General features: G+C 35.9%; 1 protein-coding gene across 1 annotated transcript in view; it reads left to right on the forward strand.

Moving 5' to 3' along the window:
• The window catches only part of LOC148950221 (histone-lysine N-methyltransferase SMYD3-like), a 54,077-nt gene extending 48,130 nt beyond the window's left edge, over nt 1–5,947 (forward strand). The window contains exon 8 of the mRNA XM_089092244.1: nt 3,960–5,947. Within this exon, the coding sequence (XP_088948370.1) occupies nt 3,960–4,173 (214 nt within the window). The 3' untranslated portion in view covers nt 4,174–5,947. The remainder of the gene's footprint in view (nt 1–3,959) is intronic.
• The last annotated feature ends 10,990 nt before the right edge of the window (nt 5,948–16,937 follow it).

Genomic DNA, 16,937 nt, shown 5'->3' on the forward strand with positions numbered 1-16,937 from the left:
GGATCGCCTTTTTTATGAATCGGGATAACAATTGCTGATTTAAATATTTCTGGGAAGACTCCATTGATCATAGACAGGTTTGCTATATGCACAATGGGTTCACAAACATAGGAAGATGCAGTTCTAAGAAGCTTATTACTTATCCCAAGGAAGTCAGGTGTACTACTATTAGAGAGAGATTCGATAAGTTGAAGCACCTCATTACTATCAGTTGGAGAGAAAAATATGGATCTGGGATTCTTGCTAGGGTGTACTGACTCGGAGGGGGAACAGGAGTTAGCATTTGGAATGTTGGTGAAATAATTATTAAAAGCATCCGGTACTGAAATTGGCTCAATTAATCTGCCACTGATGTCCTTAAGGTTAATAGGTTATAGGTATAGATCTTGAATTCCTTTTTTTTGAAAGAATTTCATTTATTGTTGACCAATTTTTTTGCAAGTTCCCTTTGCAGTGAGTGATTTTTGAATAATAATAATTTTTTTTGCTTCACGGACGAGTTTGGTATATAAGTTTTTGTAAGTTTTATAATTAGTTAGGTCAATAACGCTACGGGTTTTGCATGCTAACTTATCTAGGTTATTTTTACAATATGAAGAGATTATCAGGCTATTGAACATCCAGGGGTGTATATAGGTAGTTTTTCGATTTGATTTACAGACTGGAAAGGTTGAACTGATAAGATCACTCAGTCCCTGTGTAAAACCATTTGTGGCTGAATTAACATCCTGACAATCCAAAACCTTTGACCAGTCAAAGTATTTCAAACGATCCGTGAACCTGTTCATATTCACAATATTATATATTCTATTAGACGTAGGGGTATTAGTTCTAGGGTGTTTAGTAGTCGGTTGGAAGGGTAGGGAGAGATAGATTGGAAAGTGATCTGACAGGTCAGAGAATATTACTTTGGAGGACAGGTGGTTTCCCAGGGAAGTGGATACAAAAATGTCATCAATTACAGTAGCGATAGACCTCATAGGATCAACTCTAGTAGGAAAAAGGATTGTTGGAAGACGACCACTTGGGGTAAATGTTTCAAAGAAGATATCACAATAATTATTTACTTCTAACATTAATTAAATTAAAATTAAAGTCCCCAAAAACTAGTTCCTTCTTTTGTGGTGAATTAATAAAACTAGAAAAGTCACCGAAAAGATTACACAAGATAGGTGTCGAACCTGGGGGTGGCTTATAAAACAATGAGAAAATATAATAATTGCCGTCAGCACTCATATCAACAAGTACTGAATACATGAATCTATTATTTATATGTTGAGTGAATAAAGATTCACAGTGTCATATCCTGGTGAATTTTAGACTTGACCGGATGTAAAGAGAAATGCCACCAGAGGACTTGGTTAATTTTGTTTCAATATGAATAGCTTGAAAGCAAGGGAGTGAAAATTCATTAGTATCATCAATTTCTGAAAGCCACGTCTCCGTTATTTCAATTACGTCGAAAGGGCAGTAACCGTTAATTAAAATTAAATCTTTGGAATTAGTCCACTAATCTCTTATGCTTTTGATGGTAAAGCAGATTATATTGAGTTTGGTCTTGTCCATTAGATTTGGTTTTACATTTTTTACAAAATCAAAAGTGTCGAGACATTCACAATTTATACGGTTAAAAGGGCTATCAGGGCTAGCTAAGGGGTTATTGTGCAAAATATCTTGGTCATCCTAATAGTTAAAAACAACATTATTGCACAGTGATAATTTTGTGAGAAACGTAAAATCTTGCATAGTATACATTTAAATATCCATTGTGGTCGAAGTTTCATCATTTGCTTGATTTGAATACTGAAATCCTTCTTCAGCCGACGAATTATCATTGGTGGTAATTTTGGACTGGGATGGAAAGTTTGCCGTTTTTTTCTTAGATTTCTTGCCTTTGACTAGGGCAATGGCACCGATTTGATTAGCAGATGAGTCAACAAGCTTGTTTAACGTAGTTGAAAGATCTGGAAATTCGGTCTTAGAGGATGACAACCACCCTAACAGACCTTAGGGTAAGGGTTGTAAATTATGCCCTGGGGGCATATATGGTGTTTATAGAAAGCGTTGTCGTTTCCAAAAGGGCTCATTCGATTGGATATCGAAAGGCCTAGTGCCCTTTTTAATAGTCGAAAGTGATTGGAAGGCTTGACATTTTTATAGTAAAGATCGAAGTGGGTATGTTTTATTGTTTGTTGTTGTTTGGACAAGGGCACTTCGTACCAAAGGAGTTGTCTTGGGAACTTCGAAAAGGGCTCATTCGATTGAAAATAGAAAGGGCTGATGCCCTTAGTGATTTGAGGGCAACTAATCCCCCTTCCACTCCCACCCTCCCATGCCAACCCTCCCATTTCTGCTCTTAAAATTTAACCAATTCAAAATAGCGTAAGGGTATCCAAGCTATCAAAGAAAGTAAATTTTTTGCGAATGGTATCAAGTTTTCCTTTTCAGGTCAACCAGAGGAGGTATGAAACTAATTTAAACAGTAGTATTTGTGTCCAGATTTTTAAAAGGGTGTATGTTGTTAAAAATTGCTGAAAATTTTTTTCCAGCATACAAATAGCAGGCCAAACTATAAAGTCTTAAAAAACGAAAAGTTTTAAAGTATTATTTTCTTTTTCTCTGAAAAGACTATGTCAATATAAAACGAACAGAAATTAATATAAAAAACTTTTTCCACAAAATAAGTTTTTCAAAGAAAAGTAAAGAACTCCATTAAACAAAAAATTCAAAACGAGCAGAAATTAACATAAGTTGGTCACAAAACCCCTATGCCTTCCCAATGCCAGAACAAAATTTGCACTTTACTGAAAAAGTACAAATGAATGTGAATTGTCAGTTTAATTTAGATATACTGATATTTAGTAATCAATATGTTAATATTATTTGATTTATTTAAATTATGAAAGTAAAAACATTTATATTTTTTCAGTAAAGTGCAAAGTATGTTCTGGCCTTGTGAAGGCATAGGGGTTTTGCACCCAACTTATGTTAATTTCTGCTCGTTTTGAGTTTGACTCGGTTAATTATTGTTATTTCTGTTTGTTTTGGGTTTCATTTATTTATCGATGCTGATTAGGGGTAGTTTCACGCTTGGTAGATTATTTGATTTTATTTTGCTCATTTTTTGTTTAATGGAGTTCTTTACTTTTCTCTGAAAAACATATTTTGTGGAAAAAGTTTTTTAAATTAATTCAAGAAAAATCAGCTTTTGTGCACATATATTACTATTAATAAGGGTATTATTAATAATAATAATAAGCTTCTTACCAGGTCAATCCTGGTAAGGAGCGACCAGGTCCTTTAAAAAAGGACCTGGTCTTTAAAAAAGAAAAAAAGAACTTTAAAAAAGAATAACAAATAGTTTTGATTACAATATATACATCCAAAAAATCTTTGTAACTTGATAAATATATAAAGTCTTATCAAGTTTAAGGCTACGGATTTAAAGCTACGAGCATGAAAAATTGCCTAATTTTTAAAAAAAGGGGGGGGCACACCCGAGGGAAAGTAATCAATGAAAATTACACCATGGGATTTAGCAGTACAGAGAACCCTATAGAAGAAGTTTCAAGCTCTCATCTATAAAAATGTGGAATTTTGTGTTTTTTTTCATATTTTCGAGGATTCTATAAAAAGCCACGCTTTCATTCTATCTGAAAATAAGGGATCGTAGAAAAATAGAAAGCAAGCTGATAGAATTAAGAAAAACTACGCATTTACCCCAAAAACAACAAAATTTCATGGGGCCTGAGGTTCAAATTTTGAGACTAGTGGTCCAGTTTCTGAAATTAGTGGTTCTGGCGTCTTTTTTATAAGATTAATGGTACAAAACAGCTAGACTGGAATTTGCCATTTTCAAAACGAGATTAGACTAGTGGACCACGTTCGCCACCCTGAATATGCTCAACTTCTTTAAAGTTTGAAATTGTCTTAATATCCTAATTTGTTGCTTTTTTTAGGGAATACTACGGTCAAAACCATCCGTTATTGGGCATGCTTTTGGCAAAATTAGGAAAAATTAAATTGAATGAAGGCAAGGACGTCGAAGCTGCTGCATTTTTGAAAGAGGCCTTAGAAATACTCAGCCTAACGCACATGGAAAACAAAGATTTCTTTAGTCAAGTGAAGGAACTGTCTTATCATGCTTCAATGTTAACACGTCATGTTCAGTAGATATAGTGAGTCTCTGAACTCTAACACATCATTAAAGTTATTTTTTAGACGAAAGAAAGTTGATTTCCTTATTTGAAACGCTCAAGCGGCTATACTAGTTCAAGATTATCTCATTTCTAATTTCTAGAAATTAAACCTTATAGTATTTCCCAGGATTTTCCCCATAGGAAGAAGGAAGAGGCATTTTACCCATAATGCCTCTTCATATTTCAATTTTATGTTCTTCCTTTTCCCACACTTATTACAAGAAATTCTAGACAGTGCCAAGAGAATCAAAATTGAAAGCAATCTTATATGACTCTTTCTTAAGCTAAACTGATTAAGTCCATAAAACAAGCCAGGAATAAAACTCAAAAAAGGATTCATTGCCCAGTGTATATCCCAGCAAACTATCGTAATAATCGAGCTGAAAAAAGATCAGGAATTTTGGGCGTTTGCTTTCTGTCTGTGTGTGAATAACTTGTTTAGGATATTTTAATGCGAGTCAAAATGTGAAACTCGATCAAACTGCCTTTTCTATAAATAATTCGAGCATACGGTGTCGAACTTAATTTTTTTGTACTTTTTTGTATTAGCCCTTAGTTTTAAATAATATATTATGAAGATAATAATAAAAAATTCAGTTTAGACTATGAATAAGTCGAGTGCTTTGACACCTATGTGTAGAAAATATTGAAAAATTTACTGAAAATAGTTTAGCTCTTGAACGGCCCACATAACGTAGCTTCATAGATAATACTTACTTGATGTTGTTCTAATCCAAAGGTCCCTTCTACGCAAATATACTAAAAAAATTTATATTTATCATTTTTCCTTTTTTAATGAAAGTTAATTTCTGAACCTCATGTTCAGTCGAAGGTGAAGTTGGGGCTATGACAAAATGCTAAAGCTATTTATTACTATCACTTTTAATTTCTTATAAATAAATTGACCTTTTTAGATAAGCTTTGAAAAAGAACTAAATAAAATTGTTTGAATCTGTTTTCTAATATCTTATTTGGCTCTCAAAATAATTTGAAGTTGTGAGGTTTTTCGAAATTACGTCATATCTTCTATTCCTCACTTCAAAAATTGGTGGTAAATGCAAACTCTAATATCAAAATTTTTTGTGGCCTACCACAAAGGACTTTAATTCTAACAAAGGACTTTAATCCACAAAGGACTTTAATTCAACTTAATTGAACAGCTGGGTTAAGACATGGTAAGTTAATCAATAATCACTATGGCACTGTTTAGTTATCCCACTCTCCGGTTAAAGTGATGTCTTGCAACTTTAAACTATCCTGTGGTAGTGTAATAGATTGATCTCGGCTTGGCATGACGGGGCTCGGGATTTAATCCCCGCTGCCGTAAGGCTGAGTGACAGGCTCGCTACTTCGCCCTGCCAAAAAAGGACTCGAAACTGAAAGGTCGAACTTTGTCGACGCCCTATGCTTCATCAGTGGCTCTGGAGAATATTTGCCCTTTATACATTTTAACTTTAGTCCTTTTGAACCCTAACAATTGAGCTAGAAATTCTGCTTTAGTAGTGTTAAATGTCGTTTAAAGAATTTGCCCGTACGACAGTCTCGAACTAAGGTAATGATTAGTAAGTAGAACGCTTGTGATTTTTATTGATGAGATGAACTTAGATTTTCCATTCATGTAGGTGTCTGCTAACATTTGTCTGACACAAAGAGTAGAGATACAAGGACAATGTTTAGTTTAATGTTTTATCGCGACGTTTTATTAAAAGTATTTAAATGTAATTTGTTATAAAATAAAATTATTTTTTGTTTCAATTGAAAGTTTCGCTTTGGAAAATTTAGGATTGACCGTTTTCAAAAATTATTTTTATTTAATTTTTCATCCCCCACAACTAGTTACGTTTTAATGAAAAAATATATTCAGATGGACTTTAATGAGATCCTCAGAAAGGTAGTGTCGCAAAAGATTCTCACTCGACACAAATGTTGAAATACAACGGGTGAAGGGCTCGGGCGTTAGTACGTGTCATTATTTTTTTCTGGCAGTCTTTGTGCACTTTTTTTGGGGGGAGGGGGGGGGGGTTACAATATGACAAAAATTATTTTTGACTGGCATTACGAAATTTCCTTTTTTTATTTATTTTTAGTGGTATAACTTGAGGGAAATAGGTATCCTTTGCTGTTCCCTGTGGATGCTAATGGAACTTTTCATACAAAAGCTGCAACATCATTTCTCGTCGTTTTTTCCAACCTAAGTAATTTATGGAGAAAATCAGTTTGGTGGCTGTTATTATAATACTGAAGATTTTTATTTGCTCCCAATTATAAAAAATAAAGTTGCCAAACGAACAAATTTCCAGTCTCCAAAGAAGGGAACTAAAGAAAACTTGCAAAGAAGTTGCAAAAGGTATCCAACTGATGAGTTGCAATCCTGCTAAGATCAGTGAACGATGCCTCTGCAATTCAAGGACGGTATGCAGAAAAAAAATACAAGGTTATTGCAATACTTTCTGTGACAGCCATGTTAAATATTGGACATATTTTGTATGGCAATTTTTCTTTTTTGATGTTTAATAAGTACAAAATAATCAAAGGGTTACTTACAGCTTTGTCATAGCGAAGCATTTCTATACTAACAAAAGTGTTTTCAGCGGTTTGGAGTCATATTCTTTTTTTGGAATTCCACTCCAATCTTCAATAAATAATAAGAAAACAAATTAATTTGACCCAATTAAACGATTTTAAAACTGCATTTATAGTAAAAAAATCCTTTAAATAAATAAAATTTGAAGCTGAAAATAAACGAGCGAGATGACAGAAACTCAGAAAAACGAGCAATTAAGTAAGTAATTAACACGTTTTTATTAAATAATGGTGTTCCCAACCATAATGTATAAAATAGAAACTTGTAGAACAGGTCTTCAAAAGTAGGAGTAAGCCGCCATCCAATTTCCAAATTTGTTTTCAAATTTGGTTATGTAGTCTGATAATTGTTGGGCCCCCGTCCCAATTATTTATCAGACACGTTTCCTTCTGTTCTGTAATATTTTCCTCTAGGTTTATTCCTTTCGTTATCACTTTGTCCGTGAGATTCTTTTACTGAATGAATAAGCCAGTCAATTAAGATTCTGATTTTTTGGGAGTTTCGCCGCGATTTTTTTGGTTTAAGAGAATTTGTCTCCTATTTTGATAAGGGTTTCTTGTGACATAAGATATCCTAAGGTTTTTGGAGCATAAGAAACTGGTTTAATTTTTCCTGGGTGTTCCCCTCCCCCTGCATAGCTCTGGGCGTGGTGACTTGAAGTGGAGTTTGAATAATATCTATTGACGGAGGTTTCAATTGTTAGTTTTACCCCGGTTTCTGTAGGTTATGGAAAGATAACTATATAAGTCGCAATTGATATAGGTTATTTCACATTAAGAGTGGAGTTTAAGCCTCAGTACTACCGTGGCCCCCCTCAAAACCCCCTACACTGGTGGTAGCGTTTCAAACCTGCGTCTATGAAGATACGGTGTTAATTTAGTCTGTAAAAATAGGCTATGTAAATTACTTAAAGACTTGCTTAATTCTCATCCTGGGGTGGTGTTGAGAGCGTTGACAGCCTTCTCCATGTTGGGTAGTCAGCAGCAATGGCCTCTAAATCTGAAAACGGAATTTAAGTTTGGTCTAGGAATTTCTCGAGACTGTTATTCCACTGGACCTTGGACGTTTCTAGCCGCTAAAGAGATAAGGAATACGAGCTGGAGTGTCGGCAGGCAGCCGCAGAACTCGTCCAAACCAGTGAAGTGTTCGTTGGACAGCCTGGTACAAAAAGAGTGACTGGGAAGTCAAACTTGGTAGGCGGCTATTGCTGACAAAGTCTGTCCATCGGATACCCTCAATTCTTTGGAGCCACTTACATTGAGGAGTATCGAGACGACGCTGGATAGCTGCAGTTGCAGGCCAATGGGTGACGGGTGTTAGTAGCAAGGTTACAAGAAATATTGGTGTGATGAGGAAGCTGAAGTACTTTTTGCCCGAAAGATATTATGTGATCGCTTTATTTTTCTTTTGTTCAACCATATCTTCCCAATAGTTGTCTGGCGTGGTCAATTACATTTTTAACTCACCTTCGTACCTTAGAAGTTTTAAAAATAATGCCTTAAGTGTTTTAACTGGAGATAGCCGTGATATGACTGTTCGACAGAGATATGATGAAGCGAAGATATTACAGATTGTTGGTCTTTTCCGTTTTTATTAATTAAAAAAACTTTTTCAACAAAATAAGTTTTTAAAAAAGTAAAGAACTCCATTAAACCAAAATCAACAAAACTAGAATCAAATATTCTACCAAGAATACTACTACTATAAATCAGTATCAATAAATAAATGAAACCCAAAACCAACAGAAATTAAAAAAAATAAGAGTCAAACTCAAAATGAGCAGAAATTAATGTGAATTGGATTCTAAACCCCAAGCTTTCTAAAAGCCAGAATATAATTTGTACTTAACTGAAAAAAAATTCAAATACATTTACTGAAAAAATGTGCATTGTCAGTTTAATATGTATATGCTGATATTTATTCCTTAAAATCTTAATTGATTTTTGATTTCTTAAAGTTAGAAAAGTGAAAGCATTTAAAAGAATTTTTTTCAGTTGTGTTTATTTTGGGTTTCATTTATTTCATTTATTTGTTTTGGGTATTATTATTCATTTATTTGTTTTGGGTTTCAATAAAAACCTTATATGCCCCCAGGGCATAAATTATAACCCTTGCCCTGAAGACTGTGGGGGGAGTGTCCTGCTCAAAGACATAATTTACAGAACTATCAACTGCGTTGAAAAAAATGGCTGTCTCAAAATTTTCATTGGATGTGTTTGGGTAAATGGTGGGCGTGAAAGGGGGGCTAGTTACTCTCCAATTACTTTCGACTATTAAAAAGGGCACTAGCCCTTTCAATTTCCAATTGAATGATCCCCTTTTGAAGTTTCTACGACAACGCTATCTATTAAAACCTTATATGCCCCATGGGCATAACTTACAACCTTTACTCTTGGGTGTCTGCATCCTCAAATACATAATTTTCCAGAACTTTCAACTACGTTGAACAAAATGGCTATCTCAAAATTTTGATTGTATGTGTTTGAGGAAATGGTGGGCGTGAGACGGGGTTAGTTGCCCTCCAATGATTTTCAACTATTAATAAGGGCACTAGCCATTTCAGTTTCCAATCGAATGAGCCCTTTTTGCGGTTTCTACGATAACGATTTCCATAAGAGCCTTAGATGCCCCCAGTGCAGAACTTACAACCTTTGTCCTGAGGGCTGTGAGGGGGGGGGGTCACCCTTAAAGACTTAGTTTTCAAAACTTTCCACTATGTTGAACAAAATTGCTATGTAAAATTTTTGATTGGATGTATTGGAGAGAAAATGTGGATGTGAGAGGGGGGTTAGTTGCCCTCCAATCACTTTCGACTATTAAAAAGGGCATCAGCCCTTTGAACTTCAAATCGAATGAGCCCTTTTTCAAGTTTCTACGGCAAAGCTTTCAATAAAAACCTTATATATCCCCAGGGCATAACTTATAACCCTTGCCCTGAAGACTGTGGGAGGATTGTTCTGCTCAAAGGTGTAATTTCCAGAACTTTCAACTACGTTGACCAAAATGGCTAGCTCAAAATTTTGATTGGATGTTTTTGGAGAAATGGTGGGCGTCGAAGTGGTGTTAGTTACCTTCCAATCACTTTCGACTATTCAAAAGGGCACTAGCCATTTCAATTTCAAATCAAATGAGCCAGTTTTGAAGTTTCTACGACACCGCTTTCTATAAAAAACTTATATGCCCCCAGGCATCCTCAAACACCTAATTTCCAGAACTTTCAACTCCGTTGAACAAAATGGCTATCTCAAAATTTTGATTGGGTGTGTTTGGGGAAAAGGTGGGCGTGAGAGGGGGGTTAGTTGCGCTCCAACCACTTTGAACTATTAAAAAGGGCACTAGCCCCTTGAATTTCCAATTGAATGAGTCCTTTTTGAAGCTTATATGACAAAGCTTTCAATAAAAACCTTATATGCCCCCAGGGCATAACTTATAACCCTTGCCCTGAGGGCTGTAGGGGGAGTGTCCTCCTCAAAAACATAATTTCTATCTGAAAATCAACTACGTAGAACAAAATGGTTATCTCAAAATTTTGATTGGATGTGTTTGGGAAAATGGTGGGCGTGGAAGGAGTGTTAGTTACCTTCCAATCACTTTCGACTATTAAAAAGGGAACTAGCCATTCCAATTTCCAATCGAATGAGCCCTTTTCGAAGTTTCTACGACAGCCCCTTTGATGCGAAGTGCCCTGGTCTAAAGGAAAAAAAAACAATACATTGTGCCGACATCGTTCTTTACTTAGGCATCGTCAGTGCCGTAGTTCAGGGTCAAATTAACTCTACATAACAAAAACTTAGTGAACCTAGAATAAGCTGTAATGATGGTGAAAATTTTAAGCCCCTTATTAACAATGAAGACTCACAAACAAAGAAATAATTTCGTCGTATACTATAGCTTCTTTGATCACTAAAAAACACATGATCTTTTGAAAAAACAACTCAGAATTCTGTGATTAGTCACGGAAGGTATTAACCTAGTTATGACCTCTTCGGACTTTTCCATAATGGCTTCCTTGTTAAAACATTATATGCTAGAAAATAGAATCAATGCAACTGTCAGACAAACAGATAGCACTTCAGTTCTTTTTATCATCCTACGAAATAATACAGGAATACAATGAGTTAAAAAAAAAAGCAGTCTTGTACTTCCATATGTATATAAAATCAAGGGTTAATCTGTCTTTCTAGCGATTTGCAGCTAAACTATTCAAGCTAGAAACGGGAAATTCTTGCAGAATAGTTTTAGAACCATGAGAACAGAAGTTGGCTTGGAAAATTGAAAATAAACACTCCAGACATTAATTGTTCACCATCAAACAACGGATTTTCTCTAAACTGCCGAATTTTTAACCTCCGAACCTTAATGCTTCCTACCTTAATGCTTCCTTGACAACTCTCAGCAAGTTCCAAACAATTTGACCACAATAATCCGCAATTCTGAACCTTATACTAAATAGTCTGCTCATTTTACGGGTATAAATCAACGAAACACTATTCCCGTAAATATATTGCTCTTTATGTTTCTTTTAAATTCTATAACATTGACACAGAGTGAAACATTTCACTCTGTTTCCAATCTCAAAAACACGTAAATCGCCAAAAAGAATTTCTCTCTGAACTTAAAGCATTCAATTACTCATTTCTACTCACCTGATTCCTAAGACAACGGGTCCCTTATAGGCTTAGCCTAAAGATCCTCCTGTCTGCGTTCTTTTCGGTGCCGTAATTGTTTTAGTGCGTTAGTCTTAGATTCTGTCACGGCACCCAAAATTCTAAATCAATTAAGAGGGTTTTTAGTTTCGTGGGAATTAAAATGAATGAAACGAGCTACCAAAATGAAGATCCTCAGAGCCTCAGTCTGTTCATTCCTGCTGTATTGCTGTACAGAGCTGAGACTTGGCCTGCAACTGCAGCTGTCAGGCGCCGTCTTCACGCTCTTCAATCTAAGATGCTCCAGAGATTTGAGAAGATTTATAGACAGACTTTGTCAGCAATGACCGCCTTTGTCGTAAAGTTTTCCAGTCGATATTTCTACACCAGGCTGCCAAACGGACATTTCACTGGTTTGGACATCTTCTGCGGCTGCCTGTCGATAATCTGGATCGTTTTCTTTGTGAATTTACCCAATCAGTAGTGGCTGGAAACGTCCAAGGTCCCGCGGAAAGACAGTCTCGGAAAATTCCTGGATCATACTGGAATTCCACTTTCAGATGCGGTGGCCATTGCTGCTGACCGTATAAAAAAAAACGAAGAAGGAATCTTCAAAAACGGGAGTAAGCTACCATCCAATTTCCCAATTTGGCTTCGAATTCGATTATATAGTCTTATAAGAGTTTCTAGAGTTTGTTTTTGTTTTAATTGTGAGGCCACTGGCCCATTCATTTACCAGATAAATGCCCCTTTTTCTGTTATGTTTCCCTCTAAGCTTATTCCTTTCGTTTTCATTTTTTCCACTAGAATCGAACTTATTGAATGGATCAGACATTTAATTAAGACAGACAGAAAGAGTCAACTAGACAGTGACGTATCCACCAACCCAGATATCATGTCACAATGGGTTGGCTGGTCTTCTCGCAGTTGGCTAATGGTTCATTGATTGCCGGGAACTGCGCAGTTATGGCCTTTCTGAGAATTAAATAAAACAAACAAGTTTTTTTAACTGAAAGTAAGGAGCGACATTAAAACTTAAAACGAACAGAAATTATTCCGTATATGAAAGGGGCTGTCCCCTCCTCAGCGCCTCGCTCTTTACGCTAAAGTTTTTTATTGTTTAAAAAAAATAGAGTTGTAAGAGAGTCAAACTTTAGCGTAAAGAGCGAGGTGTTGAGGAGCGGACAGCCCCTTTCATATACGGAATAATTTCTGCTCGTTTAAGTTTTAATGTCGCTCCTTACTTTCCGTTTAAAAAAAACTTGTTTTTTCTATTTAATTTTTGAACGTTTTCGAATTAATACAGGTTTTGATTTTGGCTCATCGTATATGAATAGTTGAAACAGAATTTGCGTATTAATTTTACTTGTGTTTGGTTAAATGGCTTTCTTGAAACTTGTTTAATTTTATTTACGAATGTTTTTATTAGTAATAAATATACGTAACTTACGTATCGAACTTCTAATTTCATATATTTTTAATACGTATTAGGGGGTTTGCCCCATAGTCAATACCTTGCTCTTTAAGCTAAAGTTCGAATTTTGTTCCAATTTTTTAAAAATGACCCCTTAATTACACAGGCATCTAATTAGAATAAATCGCTCTTATGAATGTGTCAACAAATGTTTGGCCTAAAGAGCAAGTTGTTGACTAGGGGATGAACTCAATCATACGCCTAAAAATTGTATTTCGTTTTCAGTTTTGATGCTGTTCCTTGCTTTCTGTTGAAAAGCTTGTTTTTTTTATATTTAATTTCTGTTTTTTTTTTTTTTAATTATGCTGGAGAGTCTGGCGCCCCCTTCATAGCAATGTCCCTTCCCCCATGAAAACTTCCTTCATGGAAAGATCCTCCCCCCGACCCACCCCCCACTACCAGAAAAAATTCCCCCTGAAAACGTCTGTATACTTCCTAATAACCAATGCTATATGTTAACATTGGGTAAAGATCATAACTTTCAGCCCTCCCCCCAGGGGCTTCGGGAGATCAAGTCATCCTAAAAGATATAGTTATCACGTTTTCGACCATACTAAACAAAATAGCTATCTCAAAATTTTGATCGGGTGACTTTGGGAAAAAAATGAGCGTGGGAGGGGGCCTAGTTGCCCTCCATTTTTTTGGTCACTTAAAAAGGGCCCTATAACTTTTAATTTCTGTTCCAATGAGCCCTCCTACGATATTCTAGGACCACTTGGTCAGTACGATTACCCCTGGGAAAAAGAAAAAAAAACAAAAAAAAATAAACACGCATCTGTGATCTGGCAAAAAATGGAAAATTCCACATTTTTGTAGATAGGAGCTTGAAACCTCTACAGTAGGGTCCTCTGATACACTGAATATGATGATGTGATCTTTATTAAGGTTCTATAGCTTTCAGGGGGCCTTTTCCCTTTTTTCCAAAATAAGGCAAATTTTCTTAGGTACTTAACTTTTTATGTATATGCTTACTTGATGAAACTTTTATAGTTGAAATCACAATTAAAATCTGATTCTTTTGATGTATCTATTGGTATCAAAATTCCATTTTTTAGACTTTCGGTTACCACTGAACCGGGTCGCTCCTTACTTGCAGTTCGTTACCACGAACTGTTTGATTGTCATTATTTGTCGGAAGTGGCAAAGGGACTAATCCCGCTCCGAAGTTGAGTGTCTATTTTTTTGTGTCCTGTTTTAGTTAGTCAAGTTCTGTATGTTCAAGATAATCGTAGGTTTTCCTCAGTTTACTAACCCTATATATTCTTCCTTGCTTAGATTCTGGTTTTTGGAAGTTTCGCTGCGAATCTTTGTTTTAGGAGAATTCGTCTCCTATTTTGATTAGGTTATCTTATGAGATAAGATATCCTGAGGTTTTTGGAGTATAAGTAAGGAAAACTGGTTCGGTTTTGCCTGTGGGAGACCTCTCCTCCTGCTTAGCTTCGAGCTAAGTGACATGAAGTGGAGATTGAGCACTATCTTTTCACGGAGGTCTCAATTGTTGCGTTTTACCCGAACGACTCTCTGTAGACTATGAAGAGATAACTATATAAGAAATAATTGGAGTAGTTTATTTCACATTAGGAGTGGATTATAAGCCTCGGTACTACTGTGGTCCCTCTCCAAAAACCCTACACTGGTGGCAGCGTTTCCACCCCTTGTTTCTGAAGATAGGGGTTAATTTAGCAAATAAAAATAGTTTATATAAACTACTTAAATACCTACTTGCCTAATTCTCATCTTAGGGTGGCGCTGATAGCGTCTTCAGCCTTCTCCGCATGGGGCACTAACTAAAATGGGCACGCAGTAGTTTATAAATCTGTTCGTTCGGCCCGTAGCGAAATGCAGTTTATTCGGTTGTCTTATAAACCTGCTGTTGGTTGCAGAAGGTGGGAGAATAGATTCGTGTATCTTGTTTACTAAGGTCGCTTTCCCGAATTGCTTTCTTAGATCATGTCTTATATCGAATAAAGTGGTTTAAGAACTCAATGGCAGTTTCATAGTTGCAATAATGGGGTTACAGTAATATTTTGTGGCACATTTTTGAGCATCTTCTATTTCCGCTGGAAAGTAAGCACTATTCTGAGTTTGGAGACCCCAAGCGGGGCAGCAATGCTCGAGGATGAACCTGAGTGGCGGGGTAAGGGTGTGATACCCACGAATCGAAATTATTTTGATTTTTCTTCCAGTCGTCCCCTTGACCTAATGGCGATTTTAAGTTATAATTTTTAAGTGTTTTTTACCCTAAAAAGCACATCTTTTTTTGGCGGTGGGGGGGGGGGGTGATCTTTTTATACATTTCCTGTTCCTAATACATTAGTGCTAAACGGTAAATGCGACCGCATAAAAAGCTCGCACGGCGGACGCTTCCACTCCAGCATCTTTTATGTCTTACCACGGATTTTTTTTTACATCTCTATACCTTTTAAAATTAGTGATATCTTGCCTTTCCCCAGGATGCGGTAAAAGCCTTTCTTTTATTGATTATTCTATCCATATTTTTAACTCCATTTTCAGAACTTTCAACTGCGTTGAAAAAAATGGCTATCTCAAAATTTTGATTGAATGTGTTTGGGGAAATGGTGGCTGTTAAAGGGGGGTTAGTTACTCTCCACTCACTTCCTACTATTAAAAAGGGCACAAGCCACTCCAATTTCCAATTGAATGAGCCTTAAGCTTAAGCTTCTCCTAAACTATCAAACAGTTCGTGGTAACGAACTGTAAGTAAGGAGCGACCCGGCTCAATCGTAACCGAAACTCTAGAAAACGGTATTTTGATACCAATAGATACATCAAAAGAATCAGATTTCAATGCTGAATTCAAATATATAACTTTCATCAAGTTTAGTCCTACCTATAAAAAGTTATGCGCCTGAAAAAATTTGGCTGATTTTCGAAAAAAGGGGGAAAGACCCCCTAAAAGCAGTAGAGTTTTAATGAAAATCAAACCATCAGATTGAGCGTATCAGACAACCCTACTGTACAGGTTTCAAGCTCCAATCTACAAAAATTTGGAATTTTGCATTTTTTGCCAGAAGAAAGATCACGGATGCGTGTTATTTGTTTTTTTGTTTGTTTTTTTTTTGTTCTTTTTTTTCCAGGGGTGATCGTATCAGCCCAGTGGTCCTAGAATATCGTGGGAGGACTCATTGGAACGGAAATTAAAAGTTACAGTACCCTTTTTAAGTGACCAAAAAAAATGTGACCCACGCTCATTTTTTTCCCAAAGTCACCTGATCAAAATTTTTAGATAGCCATTTTGTTCAGCATGGTTGAAAATATAATAAGTATGTCCTTTAGGATGACTTAATCCCCCGAAGTCCCCGGGGGGAGGGCTGAAAGTTATAAACTTTACCCAATGTTAACATATAGTATTGGTTATTAGGAAGTATACAGACGTTTTCAGGGGGGATTTTATCCGGTAGTAGAGGGGTGGGCGGGTCGGGGGTTGTTTGGGAAGATTTTTCCATGAAGAAAGTTTTCATGGGGGAAGGGGCATTGCTATGAAGGGGGTGCCGGATTTCCCAGCATTCTTTAAAAAAAAGATCAGAAATTAAATAAAAACAAGTTTTCCAACTGAAAATAAGGAGTAACATCAAAACTTAAAACGAACAGAAAATATTACGTGTATGATTGGGTTCACTTTCTAGTCAATACCTCGCTCTTTAAGCCAAAGATTTTCTAGTACTTTCATAAGAGCTATATATTCTAAATAACGGCCTTTGTGATTAAGGGGTCATTTTTAAAGAATTGGAACGAAATTCAAACTTTAGCTTAAAGAGCGAGGTATTGACTAGGGGGCGAGCCTCCTAATACGTATTAAAAATATATGAATATAGAAGTTCGTTACGTAAGTTAATTCGTAAGTTATGTATATTTATTACTAATAAAAACGTTCATAAATAAAATTAAACAAGTTTCGAGAAAGCCATTTAACCAAATAAAAGTAAAATTAATATGCAAATTTTGTTTTAATTATTCATGTACGGTGAGCCAAAATTAAAACCTGTATTAATTCAATTAATTAATTCCCCCCC

The sequence above is a fragment of the Artemia sp. Qi Xiang Cuo genome, chromosome 7 (genome assembly GCF_049724085.1).
Source record: "Artemia sp. Qi Xiang Cuo chromosome 7, ASM4972408v1, whole genome shotgun sequence".
Classification (NCBI taxonomy): Eukaryota; Metazoa; Arthropoda; class Branchiopoda; order Anostraca; family Artemiidae; genus Artemia; species Artemia sp. Qi Xiang Cuo.